General features: G+C 57.3%; 3 protein-coding genes and 1 long non-coding RNA gene across 8 annotated transcripts; 3 read left to right on the forward strand and 1 right to left on the reverse strand.

The window, feature by feature from the left end:
• The first annotated feature begins 22 nt into the window (after positions 1-22).
• On the forward strand, positions 23-6,698 carry SYT5 (synaptotagmin 5). Of its 3 annotated transcripts, none has more exons than XM_045046420.1 (9): positions 23-158; positions 1,203-1,326; positions 1,883-2,055; positions 3,655-3,768; positions 3,882-4,049; positions 4,405-4,572; positions 4,844-4,961; positions 5,231-5,364; positions 6,096-6,698. In XM_045046420.1, exons 2-9 carry the CDS (start codon positions 1,248-1,250, stop codon positions 6,294-6,296), a joined length of 1,155 nt encoding a protein of 384 aa, XP_044902355.1. In that variant the 5' UTR covers positions 23-158; positions 1,203-1,247; the 3' UTR covers positions 6,297-6,698. The 3 variants fall into 3 exon arrangements, with proteins under 3 accessions (XP_044902355.1, XP_006940903.3, XP_003997450.3); XM_006940841.5 differs by having other exon boundaries at positions 24-158; positions 3,649-3,768; positions 4,847-4,961; XM_003997401.6 differs by having other exon boundaries at positions 26-158; positions 3,649-3,768.
• A 4,587-nt stretch (positions 6,699-11,285) lies between these two features.
• On the forward strand, positions 11,286-17,800 carry DNAAF3 (dynein axonemal assembly factor 3). Of its 3 annotated transcripts, none has more exons than XM_045046050.1 (12): positions 11,286-11,395; positions 11,508-11,596; positions 11,888-12,072; positions 12,206-12,299; positions 14,041-14,198; positions 14,471-14,653; positions 14,936-15,061; positions 15,168-15,290; positions 15,488-15,617; positions 16,415-16,526; positions 16,690-16,764; positions 16,849-17,800. In XM_045046050.1, the coding sequence occupies exons 2-12, from the start codon at positions 11,512-11,514 to the stop codon at positions 17,300-17,302; spliced, it is 1,725 nt and encodes a 574-aa protein (XP_044901985.1). In that variant the 5' UTR covers positions 11,286-11,395; positions 11,508-11,511; the 3' UTR covers positions 17,303-17,800. The 3 variants fall into 3 exon arrangements, with proteins under 3 accessions (XP_044901985.1, XP_006940904.1, XP_044901986.1); XM_006940842.5 differs by having other exon boundaries at positions 11,888-12,030; XM_045046051.1 differs by lacking the exon at positions 11,888-12,072 and having other exon boundaries at positions 11,346-11,395.
• Positions 17,356-19,544, reverse strand: LOC109494717. The gene is made up of 2 exons (XR_002149729.3): positions 18,399-19,544; positions 17,356-17,773 (listed from the first exon to the last, which is right to left on the reverse strand). It is a non-coding gene; the product is annotated as an uncharacterized LOC109494717 (long non-coding RNA).
• TNNI3 (troponin I3, cardiac type) lies at positions 18,251-21,500 on the forward strand. The gene is given in 8 exon segments (NM_001009237.1): positions 18,251-18,313; positions 18,578-18,587; positions 18,733-18,819; positions 19,226-19,267; positions 19,544-19,675; positions 20,066-20,155; positions 20,706-20,882; positions 21,347-21,500. Coding segments are annotated over 8 exon segments (633 nt in total). The 5' UTR covers positions 18,251-18,302; the 3' UTR covers positions 21,431-21,500.
• The last annotated feature ends 1,058 nt before the right edge of the window (positions 21,501-22,558 follow it).

Here is a 22,558-nt window from a genome sequence, read left to right on the forward strand (position 1 = left end):
CACACACACACACACACACAGCTCTGCCGCGCCCCCGCCCCACCGGGCTCAGTGATCAGCACCCAGGACAGCGCCACCCGCCCGCGTGCGGGGGCGGGGTCCGGGCGGGGCCAGCGCCTGGGCGTCTCCCGGGAGGGTCCGGTCCAGCCGCTGAGCAGGTAGGAGCCTCTGGGACCCCCTCCTTAAGGCCCCTGCTCATCCTCATCCCTAGAGAGACAGGGCATGTGGCGTGGGGGGACACTAGGGAGGGCCCGACAGGAGTGGGAGGGCTGGAGGCTGAAACGGGGAGACTGCGATTTAGAGACAGGTGTGGAAACAAAGAGCAGAGGGGAGGGAGGAGCAGGCAGGGGGGAGGGTGGGAGACCCCGGGACACGGACCAGACCACAGGCCGAGGGCAAGAGAGACGCAGATAGGGGGGCAGCGAGGGGCCGGTGGGGGAATGGGCAGAAATCGGGAGTGGAGGGAGAGGTGTGGAGGCAGAGACGGTCATGAGGACAGGTGTGAACACAGAGCTCGGGATGCGCGGGAGAGACAGACAGGCCGAGAAGATGTGCGCCCCCAGCCCACCCCACCCCCGGCGGTGGCAGCAGGTAGCCCCCGGCAGGAGCGAGAGAGGCTCGCAGGGCCAGATGTGGAGGGAGGAGCCAGCCGTGGGCGCGGGGAGCGACGGCCGAGGCTGCCGTCTCCCCAAGCTAGCTCCGCCTGGGGTCCGGGGCTGGGGGTCCGGGGCTGGGGTCCTGACCGCGCGTAGAGCGAGCTGGCCGCGCCTGGATTCCGCATCTGTACGTCAGCCCCGCCTGTTGTCTCGGCAACAGCTCGTTGCCAGGGGCAACCAGCATTGCTCCCGCCCCGCCCGAGCCGAGCCACCCGGTGCTCGGGACAACCCGGTCTCCGGTTCCCACGCTCGCCTTCGCCCACTTCCGGTTCACGCCGGTGGAGTCTGGCACCGAAGGGGTAGAAGTCGGCGGGATTCCTCGGGGGCCTTGGAGGGCGGGGGCATCCCTTTGGGATGGAACTAGGTCCTCGAGCCCACGCCAGCGCCCGCCGTCCATCGCTGAGAGGCTGACACTACAACCCCCAGCATGCCTCGCGGCTGCTGGCCGATTCCTATGCCGCTGGTCGCCCAGAGTGCCGATGGGAGTTGGAGTTCTTCGTTGTTCGGAAGCGTCAATGAATGCACTGGGTGGGCGTGGGGGGCTAGGGCTCTTGGGTGCCTCCACAGAAAGGACCGTGAGACCCCGCCGCCATGTTCCCGGAGCCCCCAACCCCAGGGCCTCCAGCGCCCGACACGCCTCCGGACTCGAGTCGCATCGGCCAGGGCCCTGGTGAGCGAGACTCGGGGCCAGAGTGGAGGGAAAGCCCGGCTAGGATTCTCAGGGGCGGGATTCGGACGGGTGTCCTCCGTTGGCGGACTGGAAAATCCGGGTGGTATTGTAGTTGGAATTCTGGACTTCGAGTGAAACGGAAGAGGGACAGGTTTGCAAGAAAATCGAGAACCAGATCAGAAAGTGTGGAATGGAATGGGATCTTGGATTGTGGATTGGAAGGCCCACCTCTCCCTTCTTTCAAAGATAGGGAAACTGAAGCCAGGGAGGGGCATGGCTTCTAAATGCGTCAGTGGGTCGAGCAGAAATTAGAAAGGGGGTGGAAGAGAAGGTGCAGTTAACAGGCAAGAAAATCTGGACGGTGTCAGCCTAGAATAAGGGCATCAAATCGCTTTATAGGTGAGATCAGTTGGAAGGAAAACACGGGAATAAAATGGAATGGAAATGGCTGAAGGGAAAACCTGGCCAGGATCAAGGCTTGTACATGTAACCCGGACTGAATCAGCCAGCTTGCTTCCTAGGGCCTCACTGAGTGTTGTCTCCATGCCCTCTGCAGTACCCCCCTGGGCCCTGGCCACAATCGTTCTGGTCTCAGCCCTGCTCGTCTTCAGCTGCTGTTTCTGCCTCTACCGGAAGCGTTGTCGGAGGCGGTCGGGCAAGAAGATTCAGGCCCAAGCCCAGGTCCACCTTCAGGAAGTGAAGGAGCTGGGACGGAGTTACATAGACAAGGTGTGGCCTGGCCCAGCCCCTCAGCCCTGCCTCTCCCTGCACCCCCAGCCTCAGTCCGTGCTCTCCCCCACTCCTGTGCCCATCTTATTCACTCATGTCCCCTGTGTGTTTAGCCCTCACCGGGACGCTGGGGACCTGGAGATGGGCCGGGGCCGGTCACTGTTCATGAGAACCAGCCTGGTGGGGAAGTCAGACACTCACACAGGCATTCACAATTCAGGGTGTTATGTGCCATATCAGGGGCAGCACAGAGCATACCGGAGTGCAGAAAAACCACCTGGTAACCCAGAGAGTCCAAGGAAGCTTCCCAGTAGAGGCATCTTCTGTGCTGAGACCCAAGGAACACACAGAGTTAGCCAAGAACAGAGAGAAGGAACAGCATGTGCTGAGGCCTGGAATCCAGATTCTGAGGCATATCTGAGGAACCACGAGTCATTTTTCACTCTGTGCTGGAGCATAGAGTGTAAATATACTGCACTCCAGAGTGAGTGTCTGAAGAGCTCAGTAGTATCCATGTCACAAGGGCAATTGGGAGCCATGGAAGATTTGTGAGCAGGCGAGGAACAGGGTCTCGTGGGTGTTGGAATGACTCCTCCGGAACCCATGTGGAGGACACAGTTGAGGCAAAGAGGCCAGGGAGGAGGCTGGTGTGGCTGTCTCGAGAGAATGAAAGAAACATGAGTTGAAAGAGGCCCTTGGAGCGAAAATGAAAGGTAATAGGTGTGAGGGTCTGAGCATTAGGCCTCTGAGTGCAGAGTGAAATGATGCTCACCTGGAAGCCAGGCTGTCCTAGGTTTCCAACCGAGAGGAACCATTCCCCAGCTCTGTGACCTAGGGAAATTCACTGTCCTTCTGTGAGCCTCAAGTTTGTGGTCTGTAACTCGTGTTTCCCCTCCTCCCTTGTCAACAAATGGCTGTTATCTGTTATAATTATCACCCATGAAGCATGACCTTTAGAGTCCTGGGAGCCAGCCTCCACCCCTCCGTCCCTATCCCTTAAGCCAATGATGCCCAAAGACCATCTACATTAGAATCACCTCAGGTACTTGCGGAAACACAAGTTCTGGATCTTGCACCGGACCTGCTGAATCAGAACCTCTGAAGTCGGATTTCTCAGGAGAGTTCTGATTCACACTGAATTTTGAAAATTGATGGCTTAGGTTAAGAAGTCTTGTTCCAGTTCAGAATGGCCAGGACAGGCTAAATATACTATTTCTCCTCCATGTTTTTCTGTGGCAACATCACTAGTCAACACGTCAAGTTGGACAGCAACCCCAATATTCCTTTAGCGTGTGAAGTAGAACCTTCTGCGTCCTTCTTGTAGGCAGTGAGGCACTAGGAGTGCTTGTTCTAGTCTAGGCACGACGCACTGCACGTGTCCCCATGTCTGTTCTGCCCGTAGCAGACATCATGAATCACGCCTTTACTGTTCCCTGCCTCTGCCAGACATCACTAATCAAACACCGATTCCGCTTGCCCTGCAAGTGCTCAGGTGTAGCCTGAGGGTTCTGTGAGTCTCCCTTGGCTTCTGGGCGTGCAGGATCCCACTGTCAGGGGGAAGAGTTCACCTGCCCTTGCCCCCGGCTCCCTAAGGTGCAGCCGGAAGTGGAGGAGCTGGAGCCAGCACCGTCTGGGCCAGGGTCGCAGGTGGCAGAGAAGCACGAGCTAGGACGACTGCAGTACTCACTCGATTACGATTTCCAGAGTGGACAGGTGGGTGTGGGGGAGGGGCATGGCGTGGAGGGGAGGGTCCGAGGGTTCTAGCCCCTTCTCAGAGGAGGCGCCAAAAAGGAGGCTAAGACTAGAGCCTCCTCGTCACTTTTCAGCTGCTGGTGGGCATCCTGCAAGCCGAGGGCCTGGCAGCCTTGGACCTGGGCGGCTCCTCCGACCCCTATGTGCGTGTCTACCTGCTGCCAGACAAGCGGCGGCGGCATGAGACCAAGGTGCATCGGCAGACGCTCAACCCACACTTTGGGGAGAACTTTGCGTTCAAGGTGAGCTCCTGGCCTCCGTGCCCCCGGCTTGGCAACCTGAGCCCCCCCCCCCGTACCTGGAATCCTGGGGACCGACCGCTTCAGCTCTTCCTGTTGGCAGCCACCAGTTCTGGAGACTGTGACACTGGACCCTGGGTTGCCCTTGTGGGGAACTGCTGACCCCTGGGCTGTGCCTTGGGTCCTTGGGCTGTCCCATTTGGGTTCCACAGACTTCCCCACACCGGTCCCCTTGAACCCTTGTTGCCCGCCCCCCCCCCCCGCCGTGTTCTACCTGGATGTGCTGCGCCCCACTTCCTGTCTGTCTGAGCTCCTACTCTCCACCCTGTGCTCTTTTCTCTGTGGCCTCCTCACCTAGGTCCCCTACGTGGAGCTGGGGGGCAGGGTACTGGTCATGGCGGTGTACGACTTCGACCGCTTCTCCCGCAACGATGCCATTGGGGAGGTGCGGATCCCCATGAGTTCCGTCGACTTGGGGCGGCCGGTGCTGGCCTGGCGAGAGCTGCAGGCAGCTCCTCGGGAGGAGGTGAGCAGGCGTGGCCACGCCCCCACGGCTGGGTCCGCCCACTGCGAGCCCGGGCCAATCAGATCACAGGCTTCTTGGACCTTCGGGGCTCTAGCCATTGCACCTGCCGCAAAGGGCTAGACCCGGGGGCTCTCCTGGTACAACCTCTCCACTCCTTGGGTTGTGCCTCTGTGGTCTTAACTCCACTCTAAGGGGAGGGGGAGGGAAGAAAGGTCCGAGAGGGGACGGATGGGAAGCAGGGGCTCCGGCGATGGGTCCTCCTGTCTTTTAGCAGGAGAAACTAGGTGACATCTGCTTCTCCCTCCGCTATGTCCCTACGGCCGGGAAACTCACCGTCATCGTCCTGGAGGCTAAGAACCTGAAGAAGATGGACGTAGGGGGGCTCTCCGGTGTGTGGGAAGCAAGGAAATGATCTCGGTGGTGGCGCGGAGGCTCAGTAGCACAGGATCTGGCTGTTTTCTGGGTCCTGAGGGTCCCTTGGGGGAGGGGGAGGCCAAGACTGCATTGGAGGATATAAATTTGCTTTGGTCAGAGAAAGAGAGAGAGACAGAGAGGCGTGAGGGGTGCGCAGAGGGTGTGCCGTTCCGGACTCTCATGCCCCCTTAACACGATCCCCTGGACTTGACGGTGGGGCTGTAAGACTCCTTTCTCTCCCCAGATCCATATGTCAAGGTCCACCTGCTTCAAGGCGGCAAAAAGGTGCGGAAGAAGAAAACGACCATCAAGAAGAACACTCTGAACCCCTATTACAATGAGGCCTTCAGTTTTGAGGTGCCGTGTGACCAGGTGCAGGTGAGCTCAGACTGCCCAAAGCGTCTGTCAGAACAGCCCTTCCCCCAGGGTCCCGGGCCATTAGAAACCCCTATTGTTAGGGGAAGGGAGACTCCTTAGCAACTTCCAGGTCCTGGGGGCCTGAGGTTGTGTTCCCAGTCTCAGTTTCCTCCTATGAGGGTCAGGGCGCCCCAACCCCAAACAAGACCAGGATGTCCCGCCCCCAAGCAAGACCAGGATGCCCCGCCCCCAAGCGAGACCAGGATGCCCCGCCCCCAGGAGGACCAGGATGCTCCACCCCCCAAGCAAGACCAGGATGCCCCGCCCCAAGCAAGACCAGGATGCCCCGCCCCCTCAGGAGTAATGGGTACTAAGAAAAAGAGATACCCCCACAGCACTCTTTAGCGGGACCCAGGCCTGGCCACTGCACGCATTTAAGAGCCCTCCAGGTCTGTCCCCCTTAGGAGGCTGTTCCCTGAGGAGGTACTTAGGATTTATCTCCTTTGAAAGCTGATTCCAGAGGAAGAAAGCATCCAGACCATCACTCGAACAGAGGCTGTCCACCCCCTCACCTCCCACCACATCCCCCGTCTGAGTCCCCTGAGAGGTCTTAGCCCAGGGCGCTAACAAGTCCCCCCGGAACTCTGGCTGCTAGGGAGAGGGGTCTCCTGAGCAATGGTACCCCAGGTCCGCCCCGCCAAGCCTCCTTCCTGAACTCTCCTCTCTCTTCCCCTTGCCCTTCCTGTGTGCAGAAGGTCCAGGTGGAGCTGACCGTGCTGGACTATGACAAGCTGGGCAAGAACGAGGCCATCGGGAGGGTGGCGGTAGGGGCGGCGGCAGGGGGAGCCGGCCTGCGGCACTGGGCAGACATGCTGGCCAGCCCCCGGCGGCCCATTGCCCAGTGGCACTCCCTGCGGCCCCCCGACCGAGCGAGGCCGCTGCCTGCACCCTGATCCCCAACTCCAGCCCCTTGCCAAGCCCAGACTCGGCCCCTGACCTCAGACTCCTGGCCAAAGCCAGGCCCGGGTCTGCCTTTAAGCCTTCTCTGGCCGCTCACCACCCCCACTCCGCCCAACCTGACACAGTCCTGCCGTCCCATCCCCCATCATACCAGTCGTGGTAATCGCCAACTCTCCCACCAAGCACATACCCAGAAGCCCCAGGGACCCCTGGGGGAGGGGAGCCATCTGGTCTCCCCCACCCCCAGGGTCCCACGCTCTGCTTTGACAATCAGTGACCCAGCCTACTACCCCCTTCGCTCCCAAGTGCCCCTCTTCCTGCACAGGATCACCCGCTCCTGTCCCTAGTCGGATTCCTGCACTGCTCCAGGACCAAATAAATACTCAGCAACTTTGGTGGCTTGACCTGATGCTCACCGATGGGGGCCGGGCAGGGGCAGGGCTGGCAAGAGGGTGGGATCGCACAAGGGCAAGGATAGGGCTGCCCATCCTGGAAACACACGGAGGGAGACGGGCCCACCCACCCACCATCCACCACTTACTCACCCCTCCAAGCCTCAATTTCCTCACCTGAAAAAATTGTGGTAATGACAACACCTACTTTATGCTCGTTGTGAGGAGTCCATGAATCACTTACTTGCTCATGAATTTAATCCGCTCCCTCACCCATGACTTAGATAGATTTCCATGCCCATATTTCCCTCCCTTCCTTTTCTTCTTCCATCGTTTATCCATTCTATTTTGCATGATGTCTTCAGTGTGGCAGTTTCTGTTGGGCGCTGGGAACCCCGAGTTGATGCAAATCCAGACTTTACCTCCAAACGACTTACTCTCATCAAGGAAACAAAGTAGAGACGCAGAGTCTGGGAATGAAGTTCCCAGCGAGGGGCAGAAAGGACAGAGTTACACAAGGAAAGCCAATGCCTCCAACTACACCCCTGTCTTCCTTCAACAAAGTCTGCCTCCTGATCTGTGTCTAGGAAAGATGATCGTTACATTGGCTTCTCCTTCCTCTTATCCTGGACAGGATTTCAGGTGGCAGACAGAGGTCCATGCAATTTGGTAAGAAAGCTCTCTCTCTCTTTCTCTCTCTCTTTAATGTTTATTTATGTTTGAGAGAGGCAGAGAGAGAGTTCGAGCAGTTGGGGGGTGGGGAGGCAGACGGAGAGGGAGACACAGAATCCAAAGCAGGCTCCAGGCTCTGAGCTGTCAGCACAGAGGCTGACGTGAGGCTCGAACCCATGAACCCCAAGATCATGACCTGAGCCAAAGTTGGATGTTCAACCAACTGAGCCACCCAGGTGTCCTGGTAAGAAAGCTCTCTGACCAGCAGGTTAAGTGGAGAATGAGGCAAAAGATTCCCCCATATACAAAAGAAAAGGCAGAGTACTAACTTGTACTGAGCTTCCTGATAGCCAATGGGAAAAGGGAAATCTGATCAGTTACACAGGTTGTGATGACCATGCGATTTAACAAATTTCTCCTTTTTTCTTTTTTTAAATGTTTTTATTTTTGAGAGAGAGAGAGAGAACATGAGTGGGGGAGAGGCAGAGAGAGAGGGAGACACAGAATTCAAAGCAGGCTTCAAGCTCTGAGCTGTCAGTATAGAGCCCAACATGGGGCTTGAACTCACAAGCTGTGAGATCATGAACTGAGCCAAAGTCAGACGCCTAACTGACTGAGCCACCCAGATGCCCCGTTAAGTGATTTAACAAATTTCTTTAAAAAATGCAATAATTTCGTATGTGTGAGTGAGTTAGGGGACACCTTAATGAAAACAGCATTATGCATTACTATTATCACTACTACTGCTACTGCTGCTAACAATAATCTTCACAGCCATCACGTGAAATGGACGTGATTATTATTCCCAGTCGACAAATAAGGAAACTGGGCTTCAGAGAAGTAGCATGACCTCTGAGGATCATACAGCCAGAAAGTCTGTCTCTAAGTCCTGGGATCGAATCTGCTCTGAGTTAGAGTCCCTGGTTCCACGTCTCAACAAGAAAGCCGACAAATGAGAAGAACAAAATCATTACAAATGGTGATCCGTGTGGGCAGTAAGCTAGTGAGGGCCGAGATGATTTAGAAAGGGCAGTCAGGGACAGCTTTCCTGAAGAGGTAATGTTTGGGCTGTGTTGTGAACGACAAGAAGGAATGAGGCTCGCAAAGATGAGGGGGACGTATAATGGAATACTATTCAATCATAAGAACGAGTTTTTATGCTGATTCATGCTACAGCTTAATGCACCTTGAGAGCGTGATTGTAAATGAAAGAAGTCAGACACAAAAGGCCACTTGGTGTAGGATTCCATCTGTGTAAAATATCCAGAAGAGGCAAATCCAAAGGGGGGGGGGGAGTAGATTCGTGGTTTGCAGGGACTAGGGAGATGGAGAAATGGGGAGAGACTGGTTAATGAGCACAGGGTGATGAGAAAGTTCTGGAGCTGGATAGTGGTGATGGTTGCACAGTATTGTGAATATCCTAAGTGTCATTCAACTTTATGTTGGGTGTACTTTACCACAATAAAATAAAGATGAAGGGGAAGAGAATCCCAGGCAGAAGGAACCCTAAGTTGCAAAGGCCCTGGGGCAAGAGCAGGCTTGGTATGTTCTCAAAAGAGCCAGGAGGCCAGTGAGTCCTGCAGGGACTGCTGAGACCCAGCTTCACTCCCCAGTGCCCAGAACTGTCCTTGGATGGCAGGTGGACCCCCTTCAATCCCTGACACCACAGCCAGCTGCATGTTACCGTTCCCAATTTACAGAGCAGAAAACTGAGGCACAGAAAGGGTGACTGACTTACCTCAGGTCGTGGAGCTGGAGAGCCAGGCTCCTTGGGTGTTGCACACTGTCCTGGGTGCTGGGGCTGGTCTGGAGACGTGCCTCACTCATGTCCTGCCCTTGTGGAACTCAAAGGCAGGTTAAGTCACCTGGTCGAGGTCTCTCAGCCAGCAGGTGATGGCAAGATGTAAAGCCAGGCATGTCTGACACCCAAAACCATATTCTCCAGCATCCTACCATTGGGTTCCCTGAATATAAAGTACTGGGAGTCACAGGGTATAGACTGCTGTGGCCATTCTGCTGGGAAGGGAAGGCAAGAGAGAACTCAGAGAAAGATCCCCTGCTGGAGTTGGACATTTTGGGGGTCGGGGAGGAGGGAATTGGTGTAGCAGAGGGAAATACACAAAGGATTCAGACGTGGAGGCCAGAGGAGACTTGGTGTGCCTCCCACGGTGTGCTCTTACCAAGTCTATGAAGCCCTGCTGTGTAGTCTGCCTATTTCCATGGTGTAAATACTCCCAGCACGGCTGATTTCAAGCCACCGATGTGAAGTCACTGAATACGAAGCCGAGAAGAGAGGCCTATTAGCATGCCATCATGCAGTAATATAGTATTTCCCAGGGTCAGGATGAAGGTTCCCAAATCTAAGACGAAGCCAACAAAACAAAATCATCAGCAATCAAGATAAATAGCATTTTAATACAATATTTTTGAAAGATTAAAATTGATCCAAAAAGAAATCCACGATGGGTAAAATATAAAATTCTTATTTGTTTTCAGAAAGTGTTTAATGTTTATTTATTTTTGAGAGAGAGAGAGAGAGCATGAGCCAGGGAGGGGAGAGAGAGAGAAGGGGACAGAGGATCTGAAGCAGTCTCTGTGCCAACAGCCAGATGTGGGGCTTGAATTCACAAACGGTGAGATCACGACCTGAGCTGAAGTCAGATGCTTAACCCACTGATCCACCCAGGGGCCCCTGTATTACTTTTATTGTAATGTAATGCATTTTTTTTTAATTTTTTTTAACGTTTATTTATTTTTGAGACAGAGAGAGACAGAGCATGAACAGGGGAGGGGCAGAGAGAGGGAGACACAGAATCTGAAACGGGCTCCAGGCTCTGAGCTGTCAGCACAGAGCCCAACGCGGGGCTTGAACTCACAGACTGTGAGATCATGACCTGAGCCGAAGTCGGCCGCTTAACCAACTGAGCCACCCAGGCGCCCCGTAATGTAATGCATTTAATTGGAATTTAATTTTAGTAATTAGTAATGACTGTATGTAACACATATCCTGAAACTTGAACAACCAGGGCCAGCACTAGCTAGACCAAGCACTTTGCTGCTTCCCGCCTGTTGAGAAGCCCTGGATGGTAGAACCACGAGGAGAAAGGGACAGGGGACACAGAGGTCTAGGCCGCCTCACTTTATTTTTTTTTTATTTAAAAAAAAATTTTTTTTTAATTTTTTTTTCAACGTTTATTTATTTTTGGGACAGAGAGAGACAGAGCATGAACGGGAGAGGGGCAGAGAGGGAGACACAGAATCGGAAACAGGCTCCAGGCTCTGAGCCATCAGCCCAGAGCCCGATGCGGGGCTCGAACTCACGGACCGCGAGATCGTGACCTGGCTGAAGTCGGACACCCAACCGACTGCGCCACCCAGGAGCCCCCCCAAAAAATTTTTTTAAACATTTATTTATTTTTGAGACAGAGAGAGACAGAGCATGAATGGGGGAGGGTCAGAGAGAGAGGGAGACACAGAATCCGAAACAGGCTCCAGGATCTGAGCTGTCAGCACAGAGCCCAATGCGGGGTTGAACTCACAGACCATGAGATCATGACCTCAGCTGAAGTCGGACACTTAACCGACTGAGCCACCCAGGCTCCCCTAGGCCGCCTCACTTGAATTCGAATTAATCAAGATTGTATTCCTGTTCTGTGTCAATTTGAATCTGCCTAGACCTCCCCCATCCCAGATATGTGGATCGCCCCAGGCCCCGCCCCCCCTCTCCGGCCCCGCCCAGCCTCTCTTGGCCCCGCCCCTTCTCCTCCAGAGCCGTCGTCATGACAACCGCGTCCATACGCCTTCCGCTCCTGCAAGCGCTCCCATTGGCCAAAAGTTCGCAGCGGGCCGGTCCCGCTCACTCTCATTGGTTAGTTGATCGCGCCCGTGCCAACCCGCGTACTCTCATTGGGTGATTGGTCGAAAAGGAAGGGGGCGAGAGGTAGTTGTGTGTAGTGGGTGCAGAACTGCAGCAGCGCAGCACCGGGCAGGGAGGGAGGGGGCGACCCGGAGTCTTTGAAAGGATAGAGGTGAGGGGATGTCACATGGAGGAGAGGGACGAGAAATGAGGGGCGGTGACAGGGGAATGGGTGGGTGAGGCAGAGACGATGTTTGGGGACTCCCAGGATGTCTGTCCGGCAGGGCGATGACCACACCGGCAGGCTCTGGCACAGGCTTCGGCTCCGTGTCCTGGTGGGGCTTGTCCCCAGCGCTGGACCTGCAGGCTGAGAGTGAGTCCCCCTCCCCTCCCCCCCAGGACCACATCTGACCCGGCGTCTGCCTTCCCAGCCCGGCAGGCGGCGCGCAAACGTTCTCTGAGGCTCCAACGGCGGCGCCGCCCTTCACTGGGCGTCCCAAATGGCCTTTGCGGACTACGATTCCCAGAATGCTTAGAGGCACAGCTCCCTCGGGAACCTAGGCCAGGCGTGCGAGTCCTGCTGGGAGTTGTAGTCCATCGTTCTGGGGCGGCTGCAGGGGGAGGCTCTCCAGGCCTCCAACCCGAGCCTGTGTCATCTTACTAGGTCCTCCTGTGGACCCAGATTTGCGGGAGGATACAGAGCACACGACCCCCGAGCTAGATGTACTGCTGGTGGGATCCGTGGATGGGCGGCACCTGCTTCGGACTCTGGCCCGGGCAGCTCTCTGGCCTCGCAGGAGGTTACATGTGAGCCGGGATTGTGGGGTGGGTGGCGAGAGGAGAATGAAGGTGAGTGCCCAGACTCCTGTGTTTGAAGGAAGCCAGTGTACAGGATGTCTGGGTCCTGTGGAGGGACGAGGATGGCGGCTCCCACTCCTGGGTATCCTAGGAGCCAGGGAATCATTTCACCCTGTCTTTCCAGTTCTATGTGCTTGAGAATAATCTGGAAGCTGTGGCCCGACACATGCTGATCTTCAGTCTAGCCTTGGAGGAACCTGAGAAGATGGGGCTGCAAGGTCAGTTACAAGGACCCAGACATTCTGGCCCCCAGCGGCTCTTCCCCACCCCGCAGGGATTCTGGCATTTCAATGGTGCAATTACACCTTTGGGTCACAGTTGCCTGTTCCATTACTCGCTCATTCATTTGATAGTCTCAGAGCCTCAGCTTTACCCACCTGTACAATGGGGCTAAATATACCACCTCCTAGAGCCATTGAGAGAATTCCAGGAGAAAATCCACCTAAACTCTCTGTATGGTGCATGACACAGGATAACCACTGAAACCCTCCTACCACAGGAGAAGTCCAAAAAAGATCAAAGGACTTCTTAAGAGGTAGTGAGTCTCCCAGATGTGGGGAAGGTTTGGCTGAGCTCAGCCAGAGCCTCCCATGGGCCTGAGTCTTCTCAGTTAGAGACATGAATCCCAGAGAGTCTGCCTGGAGGAGGCAGCCTTGGAAGTGAGATTGAAGGGGAGAGGAAGATTTGGGTGGGGAGGCAGAAAGGATAATTTCTCAGTAACAACGACTTCGGCTTAGTGCCTAGAGCAAAGTCTGGACTGAGTCTGTTCAAATCCCAGCTCCAGGGGCACCTGGGTGGCTCAGTCGGTTAAGTGTCCAAGTTCGGCTCAGATCATGATCTCACAGTCCATGGGTTCAAGCCCCACATCTGGCTCTGTGCTGACACCTCAGAGCCTGGAGCCTGCTTTGGATTCTGTGTCTCCCTCTCTCTCTGCCCCTCCCCTGCTCACACTCTGTCTCTCCCTCTAAAAAATAAACATAGAAAAAAATTATAAAAAAAAAAAAATCCCAGCTCTATTTCCTGAGTGGCCTGGGGCTAGTCTCTGCCCCTTTCTGGGCCTCAGTTTCTACACTGATGCAATGAGGATCCTAGAAATTCTTTCCCCATAGAATTCTTGTGAGGATTAAAAAAAAAAAAAAAGTGTATCTCCTGGCTTGTCATATAGACTTTGTTGTCATACTTATGGATGGTACTTGTCGCTAACAGCCCAGAGCCTTCAGAATACAGTGCACACATTTCACAATGCACCTTGTAGAAGGTTCTGAAACTAGAACTAATCTAATCTAATTTAAGGTATATAGTTTTCTATTGTAAGATTCTTAAACAATTCATATATTGATACAGATGCATTGATACAGATGTATATGTGTGTCCAACTAAATGCATACAGTTCTCTTATAAGATTCCTCACTAGGGGCGCCTGGGTGGCTGAGTCGGTTAAGCCTCTGACTCTTGATTTTGGCTCAGGTCATGACCTCCTGGTCGTGAGATGGAACCCTGTGTCGGGCTCTGTGTCGGCTGTGAATCCTGCTTAAGATTCTCTCTTCCTCTGCCCCTCCCACTCTCGCTCTCTCAAAAATAAACAAATAAAAACCTTAAAAGAAAAAGATTCCTACTAAAATGGAACAGTTTGACGCTATGGTATTTTAACATGCATAAATCTCCATTTCCATATCTCTCTATAACCTTTTCTTCTTTAAGGGGAGGAAAATTTAAACATGAAATTCAGGACTGGGCTCACCTGGAGGGCGGGGAAGACTAGGAGGCTCAGATTAGGTCTAAGTAATTCTTCCCGTTTGAGGGATGGATGGGGGGGGGGGGGTCTGCCAGTGTCCCTTAGGCATGTGTGACTATAAAATAATGAGATTGCCCTACAGAAGGTATGCGTCACCCACACGGGTCTCATTTCTGGGTTCACTCCTCTGCTGTCCCCGCTAATCCAGCCCCACCTTTCCCCAGAGAGGAGCGAGACCTTCCTGGAGGTGTGGGGGAACGCGTTGCTGCGCCCCCAGGTGGCCGCCTTCGTGCGCGCGCAGGCCGACCGCCTGGCGCGCCTGGTCCCGGAGCCCCACCGCCTGGCGGAACAGCTGCCCTGGCTCAGCCTGAGCGCCCTCAAGGTGGCGTCACCGCCCAGGATCCGGACGGCCACGGGAACAATGCACTTGGGCGATCCAAAAGGGTTTTCGTAAATGGAGGTCGAACCCCAGCTCCCCGGCGCCCACTGTGGGATGTGCGCTAGGGGGGTACTCTCAGAACTTCGGTTTCTTCGTCTGAGAAATGGGAGACTCATTCCCACGCCCCGGGATGGCAGGGAGGGTAAAGCGGGAGGAAGCGCTCTCGCTGCAGCCGCCTCTCCATCGCTCTCTCCCCACGCGTGCTGGCCGTGCAGTTCCGCGAGCGCGACGCGCTGGAGGCTGTGTTCCGCTTCTGGGCCGGCGGGGAGAAGGGTCCTGAGGTCTTCCCCATGAGCCGCCTCTGGGACTCCAGGCTGCGTCACTACCTGGGCTCCCGTTACGACGCCCGGCGCGGTGTCAGCGACTGGGATTTGCACATGAAGCTGCACGACCGCGGGGTGAGGGGCCTGGGAGGAGGGGCTCGGGGCCTGGACTTCTGGGTCTGAGGGAGGAGGGGCTGATTCCCGGGTCCGGGGGAGGAAGGGCTGGGGGCCTGATTCCTGGGTCTGAGGGAGGAGGGGCTGAGGGGCCGGACTCCTGGGTCCGAGGGAGGAGGGGCTGGCAGTCTGGTCTCTGAGGGAGGAGGGTCTGGGGGCCTGGACTCCTGGGTCCGAGGGAGGACGCTGGGGAGCCATATGCCAGATTTACTTAGGCTTCTGTTCATTCCTCTCCCTACCCAGGCCCGAGTCATCCACACTCGCGAGTTCCGGCGTTGGAGGGACACAGGCGTCGCCTTTGAACTCAGAGACTCCAGCGCCTACCACGTGCCCAACCGGACCCTTGCGTCCGGCCGCCTCCTGAGCCATGTGAGTGTCTACCTCCCTGCCCTGGCCGATCCTTCTTTTCGGGGACATAGGAACCGGGGTCTTGGACGTTGACCCTACCTGCCTCTTCGCTCCTTGCTTTCTCAAGCACGGGGAGCGTGTCGCAGCTCGCGGGTACTGGGGGGACATCGCCACGGGACCATTCGTGGCCTTTGGCATCGAAGCGGACGATGAGAGCCTCCTGCGGACCAGCAACGGACAGCCAGTCAAGGTGGGCGCCTGGAGGTGCTGGGTTCTGGGAGAGGGTTTTCGAGGCCCTGCCCCCTCCCATACTTTCTCAGCCCAGTCTGGAAATCCAAACTAACCCGCATCCCATCCGTCACCGCATGCTCGCTCTGGGCGTTGGGGGAGGGGTGCTGTACTCTAGGCCCTGCCGGGTCACCCTGGCCGCGCCCCTTCTCTCCCCAGACCGCGAGTGAGATCACCCAGCACAACGTGACGGAGCTGTTCCGAGAGGTGGCCGGCTGGGGGCGCCCGACAGCCAACCACGGAACCCCTGAGCAGGTGCACGGCGAGGGCCCTGGAAGCCCAGAGCGCGGTAAGCGTGCCAGTCAGCTCACCCTCTTGAAATGCGAGTTGGGTGACACAGTGGGCACATCATCCTCCGGGGAGGAGTGGGACCCGGACCCCCATCCTGGGCTTCGGGTTCCAGGAATTTTGAGCCCAGAGTGTGTACTGATATGGCCTCCAATGCCTGGACAAATGGTCTCTTGTACCTGTGGTTGTCGATTTTTCTCTCTTCTCTTTGTATTTCTCTCCCTTTCCTAAATCCTAACACCATTATTGTCATTCAGATAGAATTATTTTCTTTAAATATAATTTATTGTCGATTTGACTTCCATACAATACCCAGTGCTCATCCCAACAAGTGCCCTCCTCAATGCCCATCACCCACTTTCCCCTCTCCCCCTCCCCCCATCAACCCTCAGTTTGTTCTCTGCTTTTAAGAGTCTCTTATGGTTTGCCCATTCTGATAGAATTCTAATCCTACCTGCAGAAGACTAAGAGACGAGAACATTCTAACAAGGTGCTGTGTCCCAGCTCACTTTTGGAGAGACCCCGCCCCCCCTCCCCCACACCTCAAGTCGGGTCTGCCTCCTTGTAACTATCCCTCAACCTGGTTCTTCCTGGATGTCCTGTGGCACCAGGAAGGGCCACCCACTCTTGCCCTCTTTTGAGTCTCAGTTGCCTAGTCTGTAAGATGGGTCTCTCTACCTGCCGGGCTGACTTTCCCAGAATTTTCCAGGAACCCACTTGTGAGGAAGGGCTTCAAGACAAGCAAAGAGTGTTATCTCCAAGCTTTGTCTGTTGTCTAACTCTGCGAGTCTTCCCCAGCTGCCCCTTCCCCGGAATTCACCGTTCACTTCCTGCCTCTCGGCTCTGCCCAAACCCTTCACCACAAGAGCTGCTACGAGGGACGGTTCCAGCTTCTCTACGTGGCCTGTGGGTAAGAGGGAGGTTCCCGGACTTCTCTCCCCCAACATCTCCTCCCTTAGGCCCAGGAATCTTGGCCCCCAGACCGTCCTCAATCAGTGGGCGGATCCCCCAGCCCCACTCTTCCCTCGGGACCTGCAAGTCTGAGCCTCAGTCCTCCCCTTTTCTCTGCCCAGGATGGTGCATCTTCTCAGCCCCGACCTCGGGGCTTGCGTGGCTCCCGGAGGACACCTGATCGTGGAATTAGCCCGGTGAGCCGGCAGAGGACAGGGCAGGGAACGTCCAGGCTGACGGCCGTCAGCCAGGACCCCTAACACACCGCTTCCTGGTTGCAGGTACCTGGTAGACCTGCGGCAAGAGCAGCTGCAGGGGTTTTCCGCCCGGGTCGGGGAGCTAGCTCAGGCGGCTGGATTCACCCCGCAGAACCAGGACAGGCCCTCTGAGACCTTCGCACGCTTCTACAAGTCCGGGGACTCTGCTTGCCTCCGCAGCCACGCCGCTGTGCAATCCACGACTCCGCCCCCTGGCGCCCTGGTCCCGCCCTCTGTACAATCCGCGACTCCGCCCCCTGACGCCCTGGTCCCGCCCCTTGAGGCAAGGAACCCGCCCCCGGAGGGCCTGACCCAGCCTTCGGAAGGCAAGACCCCACCCTCTGAGCGCCTCAAACTACCCTCAGAGTCTCGGGTTTCACTCTCAGAGGTTCAGGCTCCGCCCACAGGGAGTCAGACCCCAAAACCAGAGAGTCTGCCCCGACTGCCAGATACCCAGCCCCCCATCTCTGACCTCTAGTCAGGTCCCGGAAGTAGAGCCCACCTGTAGAATACTCAGTTACACTCTCAACATTCTCAATCAGCTTCAGAGGTGTTGCTAGAATTTCAGATTACATTCCTGGGATGCTATAGTCTGTTCTTAGAATTCTAGATGGTTCTCTCAGAGTTCTCCATTTCATTCCTGAGCCTGGCGATCTGGCCCTGAGGCTCAGGCCCTCTGTGTGGTCCCCTTGTCGCCAGAGGTCCTGTTTTAACTGGGGTTTGGGGTGGTCTGCTCTCCAGGGCTAGTCAGCACCCCCACGTGGTCCGAGTAAAGAGAGCGGGGTCCTCTTCTCCGTGTGCCCGTGTAGCTTTCCTGTCCTCAGTCTTGTCTCCAGGGCTGGGGGAGGGGAGCGCCTAGGGTGGTCAAGAGAGGAGACCTAGTTCCAAGTAAACTAGAAGTGGGTTTCTCTGTGCTGTTGCCTTCGAGAGTCTGGGCCACACCTAGATCCTGAAATAAATCAAAATTTATAGAGTGGCTAAGAGGTTTGGGGCAGTGAAACTGACCATAGCTCTCATGGAGACTGCACTTTAGCGTGGAGGTGGAGCCCAGACTCCTGGGTCTGAGGAAGGAAGGGGCTGGGGGCCTGGACTCCTGGGTCTGAGGGAGGAGGGGCTGGGGGCCTGGACTCCTGGGTCTTGGGAGGAGGGGACTGGGGTCCTGGACTCCTAGGTCGGAAGGAGGAGGGGGCTGGATCCCCAGGCCACCAAGGTGGAAGGGTGATCCAGCTGGAGCATGGCCCACCCCACCCCTCACGCGCCCCAGTTATCTCGCATCCTGGGCAGGGGGAGGAGGCGGCAGCAGTATATTTAGTCTCAGTTCTCGCCCTTTATCTCAGTGTCCTCCGGGAAGCTTGGGCAGGCCGGAGGAGACCAAAGTCCCGGGGGCCTTCAAGGTCACCCCGGACGCCCCCTTACTGACCCTCCAAGCGCCTCTTGCCCCTTCTCTGCCTCCTGCAAGCCCTGGCCTGAGTCTCAGCATGGCGGACAAGTGAGTGTAGCCTGGTAACCCGGAATCCCAAGGTCCGAGGCGGCGAGAGGTGGGGCGATCTCCCGGGGTCCTGAGAGGTTGAGACCTGCGAGGCTGGGCACACGGCCTGAGAGGGGAGGTGGAGACAGGACTCCCGGGTGTCTGCACGACGGAAGTTTGGGAATCAGACCTCCTAGGACCCGAGGACGGGGGAGCTGTTGGGCTGGCAGGACAGGACACAGGCCCATGTTAACCCCTCGCTCCCGGTCTCTCTTCCTCCTGCAGCGGCGATGCGGTGAGAGCAGACGCGGGCGGGAGGAGCCCGGCAAGGGAGGGAGCAGCAGGGCGGGACCTGGGGCGGGAGGCTGCAGCCCCAGGAGACCTTGTGCAGGGGGGCTGGGGAATCCGGCGGTGACGCGGCTCCGTTCCCCCAACCGCAGGCGGGCTGCCCGCCTCCCGCGCCGGCCCCGGTCCGACGCCGGTCCTCCGCTAACTACCGTGCGTACGCCACGGAGCCGCACGCAAAGGTGAGCGCCGAGCTCCCACGAGTCTGGGCTCAGAGTCCGCGGAGGCTGTCTGAACCTGGGAAAGGAGGGGCGGGGCTCCGGTAGTGGGCGGAGCCAATGCGGATGGGGCACCTCGGGGGCGGAGTTTTGCCGAGGGCCTGGTTCGGATTGGTGAAAGCTGCGTATGGGCGGAGTTCCGTTGCCCATGGGAACTGCGATTGCTTAGGGCGTAAGGGGCGGTGCCTAATCAGTCAGAAGTCCGGATTGGTGGAGGGGACTAAGGGGCGTAGCCTCCGGTAGATTCAGGGCAGGCGTTGGAGGCGGGCCGAATCTGGGCGGGGCTTGAGGGAGCGGCCGTGAGGCCCCTCTCACCGCCCGTCTTCGCCTCCCCGCCTTGATTGCTCCTTGCTCCGTCTCACCCCGGCAGAAAAAGTCCAAGATTTCCGCCTCGAGGAAACTGCAGCTGAAGGTGAGGATAGGCCTGGAGAAGGCGCCTCGGTGTCCTCGCGGGGGGCGAGCAGGGCTGGAGAGTCGTGCTTGTATGGGTGGGCGTGGCCGTGTGGTGGGTAGCCCCACGAGGGGGCGGGGCCTTGGAATGATGGACAGCCCCCGGAGGGGCGTGTCTCCAGAAGACCTTCCTAGCTGGGGACTGGTGGGCCGACTTGGCCGGCGCGGCTTTCCCGGCACCGCACGGCCCTCATACGCTGCCCCGGACGGGCTGCGGTCCCCGGCCTCCCCTCCGCAGACCCTGATGCTGCAGATCGCGAAGCAGGAGCTTGAGCGGGAGGCGGAGGAGCGGCGCGGAGAGAAGGGGCGCGCCCTGAGCACGCGGTGCCAGCCTCTGGAGTTGGCCGGGCTGGGCTTCGCGGAGCTGCAGGTACTCCTCGGGGACTTCGGCCCGGCCCGGGATCCGAGGTTCCTAGTGTCCCGTCCTGCATCCTTGGGACGACTCACAGGTCTAGTCACTATCCCCCACTTCTGCTCGGGACCTTGGGGTCCAGTCTCCCCATCCTTCCCCTCAGGAGTTCAGAAATACGGCCCGCAGCTGCCTACAAGTCCCAAAAGCCAGAGGTTGATTTCTCCAGCCCCGTCAGATTCTCGGGACCCCTGGCTCCTAGCCCCCTTTGTTCCAACCGCTCCAGAGTCGGGCTTCAAACTACTCCTGCAGGATCTGATGTCCAGGCCCCCAGCCCCTCCTCCCTCAGATGCAGGAATCGGGACACCCCCCCCCCCCAGCACCACCACATACACCACATTCCCTGACCAGGACTTGTGCCGACAACTCCACGCCCGCGTGGACAAAGTGGATGAAGAGAGATACGACGTGGAGGCAAAAGTCACCAAGAACATCACGGAGGTGGGAGGCATTGGGCAGTCTCCTTCCTTCCAGGGTAGGGTGTGGTGCCTGGGGCTGTGGTCTCAGCCTGATCTCTTGCAGCTGCTTGTGGTGGCAGACACCGAGAGACCCGGGTCAGCTCTGTGGGCCTGGCAGACAGGAGCAGAAGAATGAGTATAAAGCGGTTAGGGAAGGCTGTTCCAGGCAGAGGGAACAGCATGCAGCAGCCAGGAGGTGGGAAAACAGAAGACGTGTTCTCGGAAATGTGTCGCCGAAGCGCGGAGGGTTGATGAGCGAGCTCACGCATGGCACAGGGAATTTTGTGGGATGCGTGCAGCTGGGCCAGGAAGTGTCAGTGTTTTTCAGAGATGAGGCTGGGCAGATCCGGGAGGGCTGACGGTTCCTGGATGAGGAGCTTGGATGTTTTCCTGAAGGCGGTGGGAGTTGAGGGAGGGAGAGCCTGGATGAGGCCTGGAGGGAGATAGGAGGGAGGTGTAGGTTGCAAGAGTGGGGCTGGGGGAGGGGGGACCGGAGGAGGGCAAGTCTCCACTCCCCTTATGGCTGCCCCCAGATCGCAGATCTGACCCAGAAGATCTTTGACCTTCGGGGCAAGTTTAAGCGGCCCACCCTGCGGAGGGTGAGGATCTCTGCAGATGCCATGATGCAGGCACTGCTGGGCACTAGGGCTAAGGAGTCCTTAGACCTGCGGGCCCACCTCAAGCAGGTGAAGAAGGAGGACACAGAGAAGGTGAGTGCGGCTAGGGCCAGGAAAGGGGGTGCTCAGAGGAGAGGGTGTGGGGGGAGCACTACTGGGGCCTAAGCTCAGGACAGATGGTACTTGGGTTATGGGGAGAAGAATCTGGCCAGGGAGCCTCAACAGGCGCTGTGGAGAAAGGAAGTAGCAAGGAGTCAAAATGCGCCTGAGGTCTACAACAGGAAGTCCCCACTAGAGTGGAATAGAGAGAAGAATAGAGCACGCGGGAGACAAGAAGGGAAGCCGAAGGGAAGCCGCAGGGTATAATAGGAAGTAACGAGCCAGCGAGGAGGCCAGAAGTGCCTGAGGGAGACAGGATGGGGGGGGGGGTTGAAGGGACTGCCTGAGGGGACAAGGAGTGTTCCAGAACCAGATCCCGGGCTGGACATCCCAAGGAGAGGCTGGAGGGTGGGCGGAGGATACTTGAGAGCCCCTCACCTCTGAACCCACTCCTCCAGGAAAACCGGGAGGTGGGAGACTGGCGGAAAAACATCGACGCGCTGAGTGGCATGGAGGGCCGCAAGAAAAAGTTTGAGGGCTGAGCCGGCTGCCCCGCCGCCCTGGCCCTGAAGGCAGAAGGCGTCCCTGAGGAATAAAGCTTCTCTCTGAGCTAAGAGTGGCTGCACGTCTGCTACCGGGGCGGGGGCTTTGGTGTGAGGGAGACAGAAGCCACACCACACAGCAGGAGCAGGGCCAGGGGCCGTGCGGGCATTCGCAGCTCCTCTGGGAGTGAGAATGGGGGTGCACGGAGATGCCCCGACCAAGGCCCAGAGAGAGACACGCACAGAGACACAGAGAGACTGAGTCACAGGCCCAGAGAGAACCAGAGACCCAAAGAGAGGGAGACGAGACAGCCATTCCTAGAAAGATCTGCAAAGAAAGGGGAAATGGAGAGGCAGATGCACACAACGAAACACAGAGGCCATGGAAAGAGACAAAAAGAGGGGCCCAAGTAGGTGGAAGGGCAGAGACACAGACCCCCCGGGAAGAGCTAAAAAGACACAGACACGGATCCAGAGCCAGACAGAGACAGAAACGGGGTCACAGACAGACACCAACAGACAGATACCGAGAGATGCAGATTGGCCGAGACACCCGCAGAAATGTGGAGACAAAAATGCATGGGGAGACGTGCAGAGTGAAAACCACAGAGACGCAGAGAGCTCCAGGGAGAGCCTGGAACAGACCCAAAGAGACCCCCCCCCCCCCCCCGAGAAAGTCACAGAAATAGAAACAGAGATGGCAGACAGTGAGAGACAGAGACACCGGGAGGCAGGAGGGGTGAGGAATCCCGCCCTCGGGGCTGGCTCCCCTAGAGTTCAAGGTCATGGCTTGGCAGGGAAAGGAGGGGGGGAGGAACACCAAAACAGATCAGTGTCAGATGCAGGTGGGGGAGTGTGAGGTGGTGCGGGCCTGACACCACACCCTCTCCCCTCCCCCCACCCACACCTGCTTCCCCGCTTTAGCGCCTGTTGTCACCGGGGTGGAATCCTGGTGGCAGACAAAGGGGTGGGGGTGGGGAGGGGGAGACAGAGAGATGGACAGAGACAGAGGGAAAGACAGACCCACGGGCGGAGAGTCACAGGGACAAAGGAGAGGCAGACAGTGTCAGAGAGGTGGAGGCCCAGAGACAGAAACCACAAGGGAGAAAGCGCCCCACGGTCCCCCTT

Source organism: Felis catus, chromosome E2 (genome assembly GCF_018350175.1).
Source record: "Felis catus isolate Fca126 chromosome E2, F.catus_Fca126_mat1.0, whole genome shotgun sequence".
In the NCBI taxonomy this organism is placed as follows: Eukaryota; Metazoa; Chordata; class Mammalia; order Carnivora; family Felidae; genus Felis; species Felis catus.

Coding starts and splice junctions, on each gene's coding strand:
- SYT5 (XM_003997401.6), top strand. CDS start 1,248: ATGTTCCCGGAGCCCCCAACCCCAGGGCCTCCAGCGCCCGACACGCCT. Junction 4,962..5,230: donor GGACGTAGGGGGGCTCTCCG/GTGTGTGGGAAG, acceptor TTCTCTCCCCAG/ATCCATATGTCAAGGTCCAC. Junction 5,365..6,095: donor TGCCGTGTGACCAGGTGCAG/GTGAGCTCAGAC, acceptor TCCTGTGTGCAG/AAGGTCCAGGTGGAGCTGAC.
- DNAAF3 (XM_045046050.1), top strand. CDS start 11,512: ATGACCACACCGGCAGGCTCTGGCACAGGCTTCGGCTCCGTGTCCTGG. Junction 14,199..14,470: donor TCAGCCTGAGCGCCCTCAAG/GTGGCGTCACCG, acceptor CTGGCCGTGCAG/TTCCGCGAGCGCGACGCGCT. Junction 14,654..14,935: donor TGAAGCTGCACGACCGCGGG/GTGAGGGGCCTG, acceptor CTCCCTACCCAG/GCCCGAGTCATCCACACTCG.